The sequence below is a fragment of the Triplophysa rosa genome, linkage group LG25 (genome assembly GCF_024868665.1).
Source record: "Triplophysa rosa linkage group LG25, Trosa_1v2, whole genome shotgun sequence".
NCBI lineage: Eukaryota > Metazoa > Chordata > Actinopteri > Cypriniformes > Nemacheilidae > Triplophysa > Triplophysa rosa.
The window spans coordinates 8,327,784-8,344,407 of NC_079914.1; the positions used below are offsets into that span (position 1 = coordinate 8,327,784).

The window sequence follows — 16,624 nt, forward strand, 5'->3', positions numbered from 1 at the left end:
TGCTTCTCTCTTCTTTATCCTAAATATCCTAAATGTGTGCTCTCACTGAGCGTGTGTGTATGTACGTACTTGTCTGTGTACGTACGTGTGTGTGTGTGTGTGTTGTGTGTGTGTGTGTGCGTGCGCATCCGTGTGTGTGTGTGTCTCTGGGTCTGTGTGTGTTGGTGCATGTGCGTGTTCTGTGTGTGGAGTGTTTTGTGTGTGGGTGTGTCTGTCTTCTGTGTTTTCAACCTTTTCTTGTTTTTGCAGGTACAACTTTGATTGTTTTGCTTGTAGTCAATGTGTCTCATGTGCAGCTGCTTTGTAACAATGAAAATTGTAAAAGCGCTATATAAATAAAGTTGAGTTGAGTTGAGAATTGATTTAAACTGGTGTTTTAACAGGACAGATAGACAGACAGCACTGTCTGAGAAAGAGTTTGAACGTCCTTCCTCTTGACACTTGTTTCTTTTATCTCTACTCTTCTACCTCATCTAATTAAATCTTTAATTGAGTCTGGGGATTTAAGACTGATCTTTTTATAGATGTGATCTTGAACAGCTTGCCGACAGTGATTGTCAGCAGGCCATAGAAAGTGTCTGTTAATCTGGGGGTTTAATGTGGTTTTGGCCAGATGAGTTAATGAGCGTATGGGTCGGCTCATTGCAAAAATGCCACTTTAAGTGAATCGAATCTGTAGCTTTTCCTCCGAGGCCTCGGAGTGGTCGGAACCAATAGGAAGATGTGATCAGCTGTGCATGTTTGTCTCAACGATTTGAGGTTCAAGACCAGCACGTTTCCAAAAACTGAAGTTATGGAATGTGAAATTCTGTGTTCTCAGTGGTATATTTTGCGTTCTCATGTTTGCCAGAGAATGCAAAATATTTTCGGGGAACAAAGAATGCTGTCCAAACTCGACGTGGAAGGTCTGCCATAGAATTGTGTTGTGCATCGTGCTAAAATGGTGAGCGATTAGATGCTCTTTTTTCACTTGTGTCACAAAGAGCCTGTGAAAGTGTGACGCAGGTTGTATTTCAAGAGATCTCTGTGGCGATGAGGGTTAAACCACCTTGTGTGCTTGCCTTTCAATGGATGCGACACAGCAGGTTAGAAAGTTCAAATTTTTCGTGCTTTATCTGTTTTATAACTATCAAGCTCCTTCTAAGACTAGAGGAAAGAGCTTTTAGATTGAATGGAGCTCCTGGGGCACCTGTGGGTTAAACCACAGGCATAGCAACTGTTATTGCTTTTGGTTTTTGGTTTTGTGCCGAATTCTGTCTCCCCAGCTTGTGATTGGTTTAAATGATGGGAAGGCTGCTGCCTGATTACATCACCTCATTATTATTCATGAGTAAAGCTGATGTTTGTAATATACACAACTTTTCATATCCAACAAATAGATTATGGCGCTGAAAGTTATTATTATGAGGTGGAGGAAGTGAACAAGAGGATTATAAGAATACAGCAGTGGAACACTCCGGGAAATTGCAGATGTACAATTTCTTCATAGCTGATATATTTATGCCACTAAAGACCATACAGACATTTCTGCAAAAATACAGGGCTTTCTTGCTGAACAACAGATATACAGCGACAGGAAAATTAAGAGACCATTTCAAAATTATTTTTAGTTCTGAATATACTATTTATAGGTATGTATGTAGGTAAAAATATTGTTTTTCTTTCATTCTGTGAACTACTAACAATATTTCTTCTCCCAAATTTCGAATAATAATATGTTTCTATTTGCATTTATTTGCAGAAAAGTAGAGAAACGGGTCAAAATAACAGAAAGATGCTCTTTATGTCTTCAGACATGTATTTAGGAAAAAAAATACATACAGGTATATATTGATAACCTTGATTATTTTTATCACACGTTTTATCAGTTTTTTTTTATTCAACAGACGGTAGACTGTAATGGCCACAATACATCTAGATATGCTGATTTAAGGAAAATTTGGAATGGTCTCTTAAATTTTTGCGGCTCTATTCTTAAATAGGAATGTTCTATTCGATTCTTTAATTTATGGCACAATGTTTATATTATATATATATTATATATAATATTATATTTTATATACATTTATCATTTTTTATTATTTGTTTGTTTTTGCTTTGCTATTTAAGCTGCATTTATATTTTTTAAGTTTAAGTTTAGTTTTTATTTATTTTCAGTAGATGTTTGTGTTATTTCAGTTTATTCCCTCTAATATTTGTTTACTATAGGCCAATATTTTATTTGATTTCAATAAACAGAAATGTTTTAGTAGTTGTAGTTTCATTAAACCATAATACCCTTGCTGTTAACTGCTGTTTTGCAACTAATATGGGCAATTTTTGTGGCATTCTTTTTTTATGGTAAACACACTAACAATGTGCCACACATTTTTCCAGTACAGCTGAATTTATGGGAAAACCCTATATTAATTATAATGATATTTATAATAATTGAAGTGGCCTTCTTAAATCCATCGTTTATATAACACCCATCACTGAAATGCTGTGAACAAACAAACACACCTCAACTTCTCTCACTATCGCAAGAGTAACGTGCTGCAGCTGCAGGCCCACAGCGCAGCCAATCGTGACACAGCGCAGCCAATCTTGATGGTAAGCGGGTCTTCCTATCGCTTGTCAGTTGATGAGTGGGCTTGCTATTTCTTTCGCCTTGCTGTGGGCTTGCTTTTCCGGGAGAATTGCCCAATAAGGGACTAAGAAAAGTTGTTACGTAATGGTTTTTCATGCTCCAAAAAAAACTTTCTGAAACCTATACGAACCTTGGGGGAGTGTATCGAGCACAGAAATACTACTTTATATGTCCAACTCGTTTTTTGACAAGTTGACCATGTTAAGCATGAGAAGCCAGCACGTTTAACATTGTAAAGAAGCCAGAATGCATGAAACAGCCTTAAATCACCCCTTTAAGAAAATTATTTAAAAATACATTCAGTACATTCACTTTAGGATCAATCTGAAACAGCTCTTGAGCAACTAGAAGTTTATCGCTCACGGTTTCATGGGATCACAATAACATTTCACAGAATCATTGCATTACAAACTGAGATCCTTGTAAAAGTTACATTTAAAACTGAAAAACAGAGTCCACCAACTTTATTTAACATTTCAATGCTATTTAATTATTCGGTAACACTTCAGTATAGGGGGCTATTCTCACTATTAACTAGTTGTTATTAGCATATTATTGGCCTATTGGCTGTTTATTAGCACTTATAAAGCACATATTCTGCATGACCATACTCTACATCCCTAATCCCCAATACCTAAATTTAACAACTACCTTACTAACTATTAATAAGCAACAAATTAAGAGTTTATTGGGGGGAAAGTCGTAGTTAATGGTTTGTTAATAGCGAGAATTGCCTCCTATACTGAAGTCAGACCGTTTATTCATATTCTCTTTCAGTTGTTCAGTATGGTTTAGAAACAGTATATTTTTGAGCCTAATGATGCAAAACAAAAGGTTTTCCAGGTACTCAATGCTCAAATCTAAAAAAAGTCAGTCAAGACAGTAAATGCACATAAAAAAAACAAAATAACGAAATGGTAGGGGTGAGGTGTATACCAAGTCAATGATTTCATTTAATGACTCTAAAAAAGTAAAACATTTCTTATAACAACAAAACTTTGTATTTCTTCATTAGCACTTGTTTGCTTTTCCAGAAAGCAGCAAATATTGCACTCTTAAGGGAACAGTTTGCACAAAGGTTTCACTGTTTACTCATTATCTTGCCAATTCATTTGAGTTTGAAATGGTGATCATCATCTTTTAAAGCATACCAATAGACTCCAGTTCCTTGATGAGAACGGTTTTCTTGACATCATCGAAGACCTTACGGATGTTGTTGGTGTCTGTTGCACAGGTAAAGTGGTAGTAAATGTGCTTCTTCCTGCCTTTTTCACGATTCAAAGCTTGTGAAAGGTACATGGTACTGATGTGCTCCATTGCGTCATTCACATCCCCGCTGCGGCCTGATATCATAATAGGGTGGAGTTAGAAGAGGGTGGACATTAAGAAAAAAACAAAGACGCAAGACTTAATATGACCAAAAGATTTGGGTGTGGGAGGAAGACAAAGAAAACAAAAGATGTCAACGATTGTTTATTTCACCTTAGAAAACCAGTTTATTAATATTAAGAATGCTGACAAACAGCAGCGGGTGTTCACATCTAATCTGACAATGGTAATATATATAAATATCCACAATTTTTTCATTAAGTTAGTTTTACTAACCATAGTGTTTTGTAGTAAAACAATATTTACCATGATATTTGTAGCAAAACTACATGGTAATTACTTTACTATAGAAACCATGGATCTTTCCTGATTCATTCACAGTTAATACGGTAGTATTAAATAAGGTATACATTTTATGGGCTTATTAGGTATATTTAGATGGTTAAAAGTCTATTTAAAACACAATTCTACATAATGAGGAGAGTTTATTCATGTATTCAGTAGGGATGTAACAATATTATCGATATCGTGTTATCGCAATAACAAAATTCTCAATAGTCTCAATATTATCGTGGTCACATGACTGTATGAAACGGTAGGTCTTCCAGGCCTAACATAGAGAATGTTCGATAAAATAATAGATGTTTGGCAAGTTCCATCTGGTGCAATTGTTTTATTTTATAAAAGGGATATTTAGGTCATTTGACCCATCTCATACTATAACTCATACCTCTAAGCAACAGTTATCATTAGAGGATAAAGAAAAGAGGAAGCTTATGGCACATTTCCAAGTCATCATTTGTCATTTTAAATATTGCAATAAATAGCTTTCCTGTAGCTCAGTGGAAAGAGCATGGCATTAACAACACCAAGGTCATGGGTTCGATCCCAGGGATTGCACATACTTAGAAACAAAATGTATAGGATAATGCAATGTAAGTCGCTTTGGATAAAAGCATCTGCCAAATGCATAAATGTAAATATTGCAACAAATACCATACTGTGGATGTTATACCGAGGTATTATCGTACAGTGAGATTTTGATATTGTTTCATCCCTAGTATGCAGTATATACTATCCCCTCCAAAAATACTATTATAAAATGGTCATTTCTGGTCCTTGATTCCGATTGGCTGAGCTAAATTCTAAGCCGTTATAAAATACCCCGATTTATAACGGCTGACCGCACCACATAGCCTAAATATCATTTTATTTACTTTATTTTATGAAACCTTGCTACGCATATGTAATAACCGTTTTATAAAAGCAATAAGCCCCGCGAAGCAGTGGGTTACAGTGCATTTTATAACAGCTGAGGGGGTTTTAGCGCCCTTAGCCGTTATAAAATGCACTGTAACCCACTGCTTCGTGGGGCTTATTGCTTTATTATACTTATACACAGCAAACAGACCAGTTTGCAAAATGACAGTATTATGTACTGTATACCAAATGTTTACAGTATATATCATGAACTCGCGCACAATAGATAGAATACAAAAATAAACCGGCTCAACCTACATTAATAAGTTTGTGAAAAGTAACAGTGTACTGGAAAGAAACATCTGATTTCTAGAAAATGCATTGGTACTTTAACAACCAGATTATCTCTTAAAACGTCTCTAAATTGCATCTGGGACCCCTTGAAACAGCTGAAACTACAGTATGGTCAAAAGGTCTGGGGCCACATTGAAAAACAACGTTTTAAGCACAAAATTATTACGTAAAATATTTACTACTAGGTCACTTTACAAATACTTCTTACATGCAAAGATTTTTATATGAAATGTATCAATTAATACTACGTGGATAATATAATTTAAATTAAAATAAACCCTAACGTAAATAATTTTGACTCCGTTTTGATGTTTTGTAGTAATCTTGCCTTTGTTTCCATAATAAAAAGTACTACATATTAGGTTCTTTTAATGGCACAATTACATACAAAAAAATTATTTGCTACTTTTTTACCAGTCAATGTAGCTCTCACCCTCATGAACTATTGAGGTAATCAGAACCGTTTAAAATCTATTTATTAGAGATGCACCGATATATCGGTCAATAATCGGTCAACAAGAGCAATTTTTCAGCCGATAGTTTAGAACAGACACTGATCAAGGCCGATATATACTGTCAATCAAAAGAGGACAGGAAAATGCAATGAATTTGTGCTCTGTACGCAGAAAATGGATAGAAACATCACCAGTTTGATGTTCAAAATTAATAGTCATTATATGAATTAATAACATTCAGAAAGTTAGGAAATAATCATTTAATCTTCAAAATCGGTATCGGTCGATATCACTCTGAATAATCGGCTATCAGTATCAGTGGAAAAAAAATTGTATCGGTTCATCTCTACTATTTATTTAGCCTAATAACACACAAGTCATTTTACTTGGCAAGTACAGTGTAGTGAAGGGCTAGTAAACTCTGGTCCTCAACAAGTGTGTTTGATTAGGGTTGGAACTAAAGGACTGGAGTTCACTAGCCCTGATGTAGTGTTTCTCCACCCCCTCGAAACCAAAACCCGCCACCCCAAATATTCGGTCGGCTGTGCTGCATTCCAGCAACAACCTGAGGTGGGATATGACAACTTCCTCATACCTTCAAAGTTACCTCACTTGATTGTTTTGATACTGCAGAGGAAAGTGTGTCATTCCGACCAGCGGGAGGTGCTGTGTGCCTGTGCAAATGTTTTTTTCACATGACGTTTTAGGTTATAACTAGGCTGGAACAGAATCTGCAAATATCTGCATAATCCACCCACTTTTAGGAATTTATCACGAGTGCAGATTCTGAACGGGCCTCGTTGTAACCAATGACATTTGGCATCATTCACCAAAAGTCAATAACAAAAAGTCAAGAAAAGATGAATCAAAAGACAAAGCAAGGAAAGGTTGCATAGCGTTGCACAAGAAACAACACTGAACAGCATCCTTTGTGTATTCCATGTAGGTCCGTTGGAGTAATTTGACTGCAAATTCAGAGGCCGAAGCGAGATCTGCGCTTAAACATCCCAAAACATCCTAAAAGGATCAACGCTTAATTGGTGCTTCTTGAAGGGTCAGTTTATAGTACTCCATACTCCTTCAGAGATGTGATCAGTACAGTGTCTTTCACATCACTGAAAACCTTCCGGATGTTACTGGTGTCCGTGGCGCAGGTGAAGTGAGAGTAGATGTGTTTACAGTCCTTGTTCTCAACATTGACGGCCTGCCGTTGATACATCTCTGAGATGTACTCCATGGCTTCTTGCGCGTCCCGACGTTTGCCTGAGGGTGGCACCAAACCACAGAGGAGGGTAGGGGTTAGTACAAGCTCGGAAGGTAAGAGTGATTGAAATGGGAGGAGCATATGCAAATAAAGAGAAGGGAAAAGCTTTTGATGATGTTTAATATATATCATTATGGGAGCTCAGGGGTAGACGGTGTCGAAGCAGTTTACAATATTCGAGCGAAACAAAAATTGTCAGCCGTTATTTACTCAGCCTCATGTTGTTCTAAACCCACAAGAAGTCCTAAAAATTCCTACCCCGATAGCACACATACATCTAAGAGACTGCATTGTCTGCATTTACATCTGCTAGACGTATTTTTTATTTAGACGTCTGAGATGACATGTCTGTAAGATGTTTATGATTTAGAATGTATGTAAAACTGCTCTTTCTAAGATGTTTTTACACAGCAGATGTTTTCCAGATCTTGTGCTATCTGGGTATTTCCTCATTTTTTGACTCTACGAAAAAGGTTTTTTATTCCATATAAGAAGAAATGCGGAAACAACGTGAAGATGAGTAAAGGTTGACAGATGCACAGAATTGGGTATTTTATGATGGCCGTTGGTAACGGGGGCAGTGGAAGAAAGAAACTTGGACCGTTTTCTACCAACACTGCTTGCATATGAACTTCAAGCGATAAATTCTTGACCACCACCACCTATGTTAAAGCAAAACCTTTTCCATGTGATTTATAAAGACCACAGGAACACTGGCAACTGCTTTCAAATTAGTTTCCTAAAAAGCCAAATATTTCCAGAAAAATCACTATGTGGGTGCACAAACCCTTTTTTCCATACCTCGGAAAGTCGGGAAGTACGTTTGTAGGTCTGACGTCTGGATCTTTTCTGCCAGGATGTCCTTCTTGTTTAGGAAAAGGATGATGGAGGAATTGGCGAACCACGGCGAGTGGATGGTGGTGTAGAAGAGCGACAAGCTCTCTTTCATGCGGTTCTGCAGTTAGATAGAGGAAGAGTTTTTAGCAGAAGCTTATGGTGCACGAGAGATTACATCATTAATTAGCATAGCAAGTAAAGTTAGGAAGAGGTGTTATTAGGGTACTTTTCAATCCCTGTTTTTTCATAGGATGTTTTTATTGTGATTATATTTTCAGGACGGTCAGTGGCATACTATAATGCAAAAAAATGTCATTATAATTACTGAAAGTTGCGCTGGCCAATATGGGATTGTCATGGACCTATACTGACACCTAGTGATGTGGATGTAGCGTCATTCAAAATCAATAGTTTTCAGTCATAGATGACATGTGCTGACTTCAGCCATGAAGGTCAGTCATGGTTCATTTATCAAGTGTAAATATTCATCACAACAGTGTTTGTTCCACTACATTTAATTTACGGCCATTTTAATCAAAATAAGTCATTAATGTATAAGAGACTCACATCTTTGTTGTTCTCCTCCAGCACCTGGTCATACTCGCTGAGAGATGCTAAAAACATCAGAGACGTCACATTCTCAAAGCAATGGATCCATTTTCGCCTTTCGGACTTCTGGCCGCCGACATCTACAATCCTTAAGAAAATGAGTCACGTAAGAGTCACATAGAAGTTCAGTCATTCTTGGAACTTTTTGTTTAAACTAGAAACAATCGACACTTACTGATAGAGCCTATAATTTGCTTTTACTTCCTTGCTGTCATATTGTTGACTTTTTGTTTGTCTCTTAGTCTAAAATGTCAATGTAGTTACATTTTAAACGGTGCTTTCCCATGTAAAATTCACTGTCCTGATGTTAGGCAATTGCTAAGGTGCCCTGAGTGGTTTTGAGCCTGTTGCTATGTGGTTGCTAGGGTAATCTAAGTGGTTTCCATGCGGCTACTTGTTAGCCCAAGTTTAATTAGCTATGATATTCTTTCTCATAGATATACTGTGGGTTCCCATACGGTATATGGTTATTGTTTTTTCGCACATTTTTTCATCCTGCTTAGGAAAGTAACAACAACTCTCCAACATAATTTGTTTTTCATTTCCATCTTTGGTTCTCTAGCCAATAACATGAACAAACAAAACTGTCTACATCGGATGCTAAAGACGGGTGACAGTTCCTGTTTCCTGTTAACGATATGTTCCGAAACGACTGTTTACGGTTAAGGAAACAACCTTTCAGATTACACATCGATGGTATTTGTATGGAAAAGAAGGCAACATGCCATGACGTCTAAATAATAGCTGCTAGTGTGTTTACCTGAGAGTGATCTTCTCCACACTAAAGGAATAGTCATTGATGCCTGTGGTGGGGAATCGCACTCGGAGCACATCCTGAGCCGTGGGGATGTAGTCTGCGCTTGCGATACGGTCTAAACTTGTCATAAAGCTGAAAAACATATAAAACATAAATCAAGCATGCACTTCACACCGTTCACCTGAAAGGTCAACATTCTGTTATCATTAACCTACCCACATGTTGATCCAAACACAACCCTCTCATTCTCACATGTGACCAAGAAGGTACATTTACAGTGTGTTCCACACACAAATATACCGAATGGCTTAAGAATGCTTGGAATATAACGCTAGGTCACATTATTTGTGCTTTTTGTCATTTTGGAGCTTGATAGCTCCAGTCCCCATTCACTTTGATTATGACACGAGGTCTTATTTATGACAGACGTTTGAGGTGACATGTTTGCCATATGAGAGCGCAATGAACTTCAAACGTTGCCTAAAGTTTTTAAGACGTACATTAATAAAAACATTTAGAACTGTGTGACTGTGATCAAACGAATGTGTGTAGTTTCGAAGTTGCATCATGTTTGCTTTGTGCTTTATTGGTGTTCGTGTTGTAGATGGACGTTTAATTAAATGTCCTCGTTTGTTTGTGTTTCTTATCATGGCAGGACTTGAAAACATGATCGGACAGGCAGGAGGAGAGAACGAGAGAGAGAGATCACAGCCAGTGAAGATTAATAAGAACATCCCCAGTGTATTTTATAGGGAAAGTAGTAAACAGTACCGATTGAAGGTATGTTAAAAAATGAACACAACGATATATGACGATACTAATAATATGAGATACACTGATTAATAATAATAAGATACAAGTCATTGACATTTCATGCAATGTATTTAACTTTCTATTGTTCGGAACATGCGCGTGTCTCTAAACATAGGAGGGCTGTATTGCCCTCCCATGACATTATGTGGAACTATGTCATGGTTTTCACAGTATACACATAAATTGTTTACTTAACTCATATACAAGTCAATTCAAGTCAACTTTATTTATATAGCCCTTTTTTTCCAATTTTTATTGTTACAAAGCAGCTGTACATGAGACATATTGACTATAAGCAAAACATTATACATGTTATATACAGTTATACACGTAAAAACAAGAAAAAGGTGAAAACACAGAAGACAGACACACCCACATACAAAACACTCCACACACACAACATGCACACGTACTAACACACATAGACACACAAACAAATACGCACACAGACGGATGCGCACGCACACACAGATGCGCACACACATACACGCACACACAGACACGCACACACACGCACACACACACATACAGACACGCACGCACGCACGCACACACATGCACAGTGAAAAGCACACATTTAAGATAAAGGAGAGAAAAACACATCAAATATTAAACAGACTATAAATTCACTTTCAGTCAAAAGTTGACTTGGCTGAAATGTTTTTAATGATCTTATAATCTGAAGCTGTATGCTTAAATGTTTGTAAAAATATAATATACTAGTGCATACTGGTATATTAGTTTTATTCATTAGAATTTTTTTTAAGGATTACTCAAATTTATTTTTGAAATGGATTACTTGGACCAAATAATGGATAAAAACCAGCCAATAAAAGCCATGAATAGATGAAAACTTCTTTAATTCTGTTCAAAAAGCTTCCCAGGTTGAGACCTCAAGAATTTTGAGATGCTAAAATATAACAGTTTTGATTTCTTTTAGATGCTTTTAGTTACAATATACTTCCCACAGTAACAAATGTAATTTCATGGTTTTGATGAGTTTACTATTATTCTAACACTGTACAGTACCCACTGTAAAAAATATATTTGTTTTTGGTTCAACAAAAAATAAAATAAAATAAAGTAAAAAAGTAAAAAAATTAACATGGTTGCCTTTATTATTTTTTTTAATTCAACTTAAAAATCTTCGTTAACACAATGAATTTCTCATGAGTTGGCTAAACACGTTTAGTTGACTAACATTTTTAAGTTGAATTAACCAGGTCATTTTTTTACTTATTTAACTATATTTTTTTACAGTGCGTCTGTCAGTACCTGTTAATATGTTCAAGCTTTCCTGTAGCTCAGTGGTTAGAGCGTGGCGCTAGTAATGCTAAGGTCATGGGTTCGATCCCAGGGATTGCACACACTCAGAAACAAATGTATAGTGTAATGCAGTGTTTCTCAACCGGGGGTACGCGGACCCCTAGTGGTCCGTGGTGTAATTGCAGGGGGTCCGTTGAACCCTTTTGAAATGTTTTGAGTTATTAGCTTGCATTCAGTGTTTGAAATTAACACCCACCAGAAGCAGATAAAAATCAACCGAGTCGGCTATTGCAGTCAAATGAATTGCCAAATTGACTGGTTACTTGTGTTCATAAATTATGTTCACTTACTTTGCAGGGAAGGTTCATGTAAACTAAATCATATTTAATATAGCCTATTGCGCAGCATCTGCGCATTTCTGACTCAAACATACCCGTCATGCGGCGACATTTACAGTGGTCGGCCCATAAGACATCACAGCACCGCGAGAGAGAGTCGACTGATCTGTTTGCTTTTGAATTGCTCTTGCAGTACTTTGATGTCACTGCGCACCGCCAAATAAAGTCGAACACGCCTATTTTCATTGAAGCACCATGCATTACCACATTCATGAGCTTAAGCTCTTAGCAATAAACAGTAATGGCATCAGTTTCTCCTCATCAGCTCAACACGCAGATCAATCAGAGCTCAGAAGTGTAACTAGTGTGTGAAAGTGTGCATGTGCAAACAGCAGTCTTTATTAGATCACTCATCTGTTTCCCCTACCATGGCGAGGGAGATGACATCAGACCGATTGGCCTCTTATTCGGAGCGGTTTCGCGTCAGATTGTTTGTAAAGAATGCGTCAGGTCAGGTGCACGTCAGGGCAAGTTGGGCAACTCAAAGCAGGTATCGCACAAAGTCCACTCCTGATAGAAGTTTAAACTTATTTTTATTTTATTTTTATTGAACAATGGATAGCCTGTGTTATTGTTTTCTTGTTTTTAATAATTTCTAATAATGGTTCCTTATAACGGTAACAGATCAGTAATGGTTGGTTTAAGTCCTTGTTGACAAATTAATGTCAAAAAAATAAACTGCGTTAAAGTGTGTTTATACTGTTGGAGATACTGAAATAGAATGTTTTGGAGACGTAATTGTGATTATTGTGTAATTTTAATGCAACAGAAAACCATTAAATGGTCACGTGTAATTTTAAGTTAGGCTTACAATTAATTGACTTAACAAATATAAATTTTTTGCCTTTTCTAATCTTTTTATTTTCCTAATTTAGTGGAAATATGTTGTTGTGCTGGGGAAAGAAAACGTGATGGGGTGTGAGCGTGGGGGTTGGGGGTCCATGAGGATGGTTTGAGATATGATGGGGTCCAGTACTCAAAAAAGGTTGAAAACCACTGGTGTAGTGCAATGCAAGTCGTTTTGGATTAAAGCGTCTGCCAAATGCATACGTGTATGTAAATATAAAGATTTGTTTAAAATCAGTGTTTTGATATTAGAAACACATCACCTAAATTTTATTTAAATTAAATGTCATTAAGTAATAGTACATTTTATAGTACAGTTTGTTGGTTAATATCAAGTGTGACAATGTGAGTGTCAAAACCCTTTAAGCCAGGACTCACAATAAAGCACAACCTTAAAGTGTCTTGTTGTCTTTTTAAAACAAAAATACAGAGGACAACTATAGCACCCTGTACTATATTTCTTACATCTTAAACATACTTACTATTCTGTAGAGTCCATTAGCTGGTACTCCCGACGACGTCTGTAACAGTTCTTGATACCCGGGTCAGCCCAAAGTCGCCGAATAGCTTCAACATACATTCTGTTTAATTGCGTCACATGGATTATTTCCACCTGTTGAAACTGTTGACTGTACACCTAAAGACATAAAAAGGAACATTTGAGGTTATAAAAACAAATGACTGTTTTTCTATAAAGTCACGCTATCTGAAAGGGGAAGTGCCACAGCTATTGTATTCAAACAATTTTGGTGATGGCTTTGGTGTACACAGTAAATCAATTATTAATAATGACTACATCACATTTGACATTTTTCATTTTTTGGGTTCTGATGATATTGAACCCCCTAGATATCTATCTCTGGTCCCATCATTGATGTAAAGTCTATGTGAATGTTTTCCACCTGCTTATGTTTACATCGATAATGTAACTGTAACGTAAGAAAAAAGTGAAAGTAATTTATAGTCATTGTGTGACATCACCTCTTTCAGATATTCTCAAGGATGAGATTAAAATCTGTAGTACCAGTACTTTGCGGCTAATACACAGGCATCAAAGTAAGAGCAAAAACGTCAAAACTATTATATTTTAAAGGGTTTAATCACAGGTGTTTTACACTCGAGCCAGTCACCTCATTCTGTGGGTTGCCGTAAGGAATCTTTAGGGTGGTCATAGCCCCTGTCAATGACTTCATAGCTGTGAAGATATTCTGGAAAACCAATTTAGCATAAGCACGTCTGTCTTCTTCCGAAAACCCCTTTCCGTGAATGATCCTCATTTGTTTAATAAAAGTCGTCTTCCCACTTTCTCCAGTGCCTAAATTTAATGAGAAGAAACGTAAAAAGGGGGCGGGGCAAGAACAACAATCAATATTTGACAATGGGATTATACAGTACAATCAAGTCATGGCAGGACAAAAATGGAGAAAAGACATGCGAGGCACAAACAATGGTGTATCCCGAAACCACTCCTTCAGCTAAAATGCTTAAGTTTTTTCTCGTACATGCTGGAATGTTATCTGTCCTGTTAATGAAGAGGCGACAAAAAGCAAAAGAGACTGTAATCATAAGTAGATAAAGTCATGCAGTGCAGAAATGCATGTGGTCCAGCGTGTTTGGATGCTTTTAAACATGAGGTGTCATGCACTTTGGGAGAATTCCTTTGGTTTTCCTTTACGCATGCTGTCTGAAAATATTTCAGTCTTGTTTTTGAAAATTCATTGATTTAACTAGACAGGCGTTAACAAGTTATCCGTGACTCACGGCAGTCCTCAGTTTAATCACTGTTTCTCAAAGGGCAAATATTTGACGGGCAAACAATCTCTCACCACATCAAATCAGTGTAAAAGGGCAAAGTTAGAGAGAGTGAATGGAATATTACAGAATTCCCATTTTTAACTACTTAACGTCAATACAAAATGCACAAAACGTGCATGAATGAACTAGACGCTTTGTAACATTGCAAAACATGAGAAAGTCCAGACACTGTTATGTCCCGATCTTCACGATTACCTGTCAGGAATGTGTCCGTCATGAGACATCAGATCGCAAACTTTTAGATAAGAGATCAAACATACAGTACCAACCTGGCCGTTTACAAATATTGTAATGAATACTATGACATGTCAAGCGGTGTCCTGCGGTGTGACAAGCTATACTTCATTTTTGATGTTTTTGAGCAGCATTTTTGGAATTCTTGCATAATCATGCGTCTCAATTACAATCTTGGACTTTTAAAACGAAAAAAGGTGGTTTAAAATCTAACAAATGGCGACCAGTTGCAACACCTAAAAAATGCTCTTATCATCTTACGTCTAACATTTTAACCTACATCCTTGCTGTTGAATGAACGATGTGGCTATTATTTGGCAACCTTCATAATTCAAAGATTACATTTAATTTGATGAAATACTTTTCATCACATAATTGTGAATGCCTCAGTAATCCAGTAAACCTGAGGATTACATAAACAACGATCTTATCTTCTTGAATTGGCTTTTTAGTTTCCATTATTGTGTTTATAGATTTTTAAACGTCAAACGTATCTAAACCTGTGAATAATCTCACCCAATAAAAGTATTTTGATCTCTCTGCGTTCTCTTTTCTTCTGCTCCGCCAGGACGCGTTTTATTTCATTGTGCACCGCGATAGCGCTCCTATCTTCTTCAGATAAGCAACAGGTGCACGTCCTGCAGCACCATCTCCAACAGCCCCCCATCTCCCCTATGGGACAAAAAATATGTATATGTACACAAATGTAATGTATTATTTCTAGAAAATGGGCCGACATGGTAATGTATAATATTTTATGTGAGTATAAGTTACACTCATGCGTACTGTAAAGTTCCGGGAAAAAACATTTGTTGTGTACTTTGATGTTAGTTGAGGTCTTTGTAAAACCCAAACATATTTCACAATCTCTGACGTCATGAGAATAAAAACCCGAAACTCCCATTTCAATACCACGTATTCACGTTTTGAAAAGGAAAAACGTTTAATAAAGTTGAAGCGCGATGAATCACTCACCTGCATCCGTCGTCACACCTGTACGGGGAGTCTTTGCGTTTACGAAACGCGATCCATCTTTTCAGCCGCACTGTAAAACACCTTATTTATGTCAAAGTTCTTCCACAAGTTTCCACAAACAAATATCCAGACCCCTCTGTAAACGTTACATCATTTTTTTCGCTTTGGAAAGCTCTGCCTGCAATTGAGGAAAGCCTTTAACGCGGACGTCTCTGCTTAGCGAAAGCGCACACGAATGGACTGCGTCTCAAAACCTAGTATGCTTCCTACCTAGACAGCAGTTTGGGGCATCTTAGGAACGCAAAGGACGCGTGCTTGGTTACAAATATCTTTGTTCGCCGTAACGAAAGAAACGCGCAAGGGGTCTCGAGGCGCGACGCAACAGTGGAGACGCGCCCGTCACGCGTACACAAAGCAATAGGTACAAAATAGTACACAGTGAGTGAATACAAGAACGCCTCTCGTGTTAACTCCCAGTTAGACGTGCTCTGAGTCAGCACTTCTAAGTACTTTCTAAGACAGAATTTTGGCATTAAATCTCCCAAAAAGAGGTCTAAGTAGGCAGCACACTAGGTTTTGAGACACTGGCCTTAAAAATGCGTTTTAAGTGCCAAAGCTGTGATTAATGCTAAAGTTTCTACTAGTTTTAACACCCTAGTGTTACTACACCTTATAGTTTCCAAAAGAAAGCTAACAAATAAATTATGAAACCTTAAAAGCTGTATTGGATTAACTACAAGTAATGGCATAATTGTGACTTTACATAAGGCGCACTTGCTTACAGGTAGATAGGTTTAAGCCATGAGCTCTTGTAAGCATTAAACTGAGAAAAACACTACAATT

The 16,624-nt window shown here is 37.1% G+C and overlaps 1 protein-coding gene across 2 annotated transcripts; it reads right to left on the reverse strand.

The window, feature by feature from the left end:
* Positions 1-2,330: 2,330 nt before the first annotated feature.
* Positions 2,331-16,205, reverse strand: LOC130548419 (guanine nucleotide-binding protein subunit alpha-11-like). Of its 2 annotated transcripts, none has more exons than XM_057325171.1 (8): positions 15,782-16,205; positions 15,323-15,478; positions 13,888-14,072; positions 13,240-13,394; positions 9,438-9,566; positions 8,636-8,765; positions 8,033-8,186; positions 2,331-3,972 (listed from the first exon to the last, which is right to left on the reverse strand). In XM_057325171.1, the coding sequence occupies exons 2-8, from the start codon at positions 15,471-15,473 to the stop codon at positions 3,770-3,772; spliced, it is 1,107 nt and encodes a 368-aa protein (XP_057181154.1). In that variant the 5' UTR covers positions 15,474-15,478; positions 15,782-16,205; the 3' UTR covers positions 2,331-3,769. The 2 variants fall into 2 exon arrangements, with proteins under 2 accessions (XP_057181154.1, XP_057181153.1); XM_057325170.1 differs by lacking the exon at positions 2,331-3,972 and adding an exon at positions 3,979-7,230.
* Between the last annotated feature and the right edge of the window lie 419 nt (positions 16,206-16,624).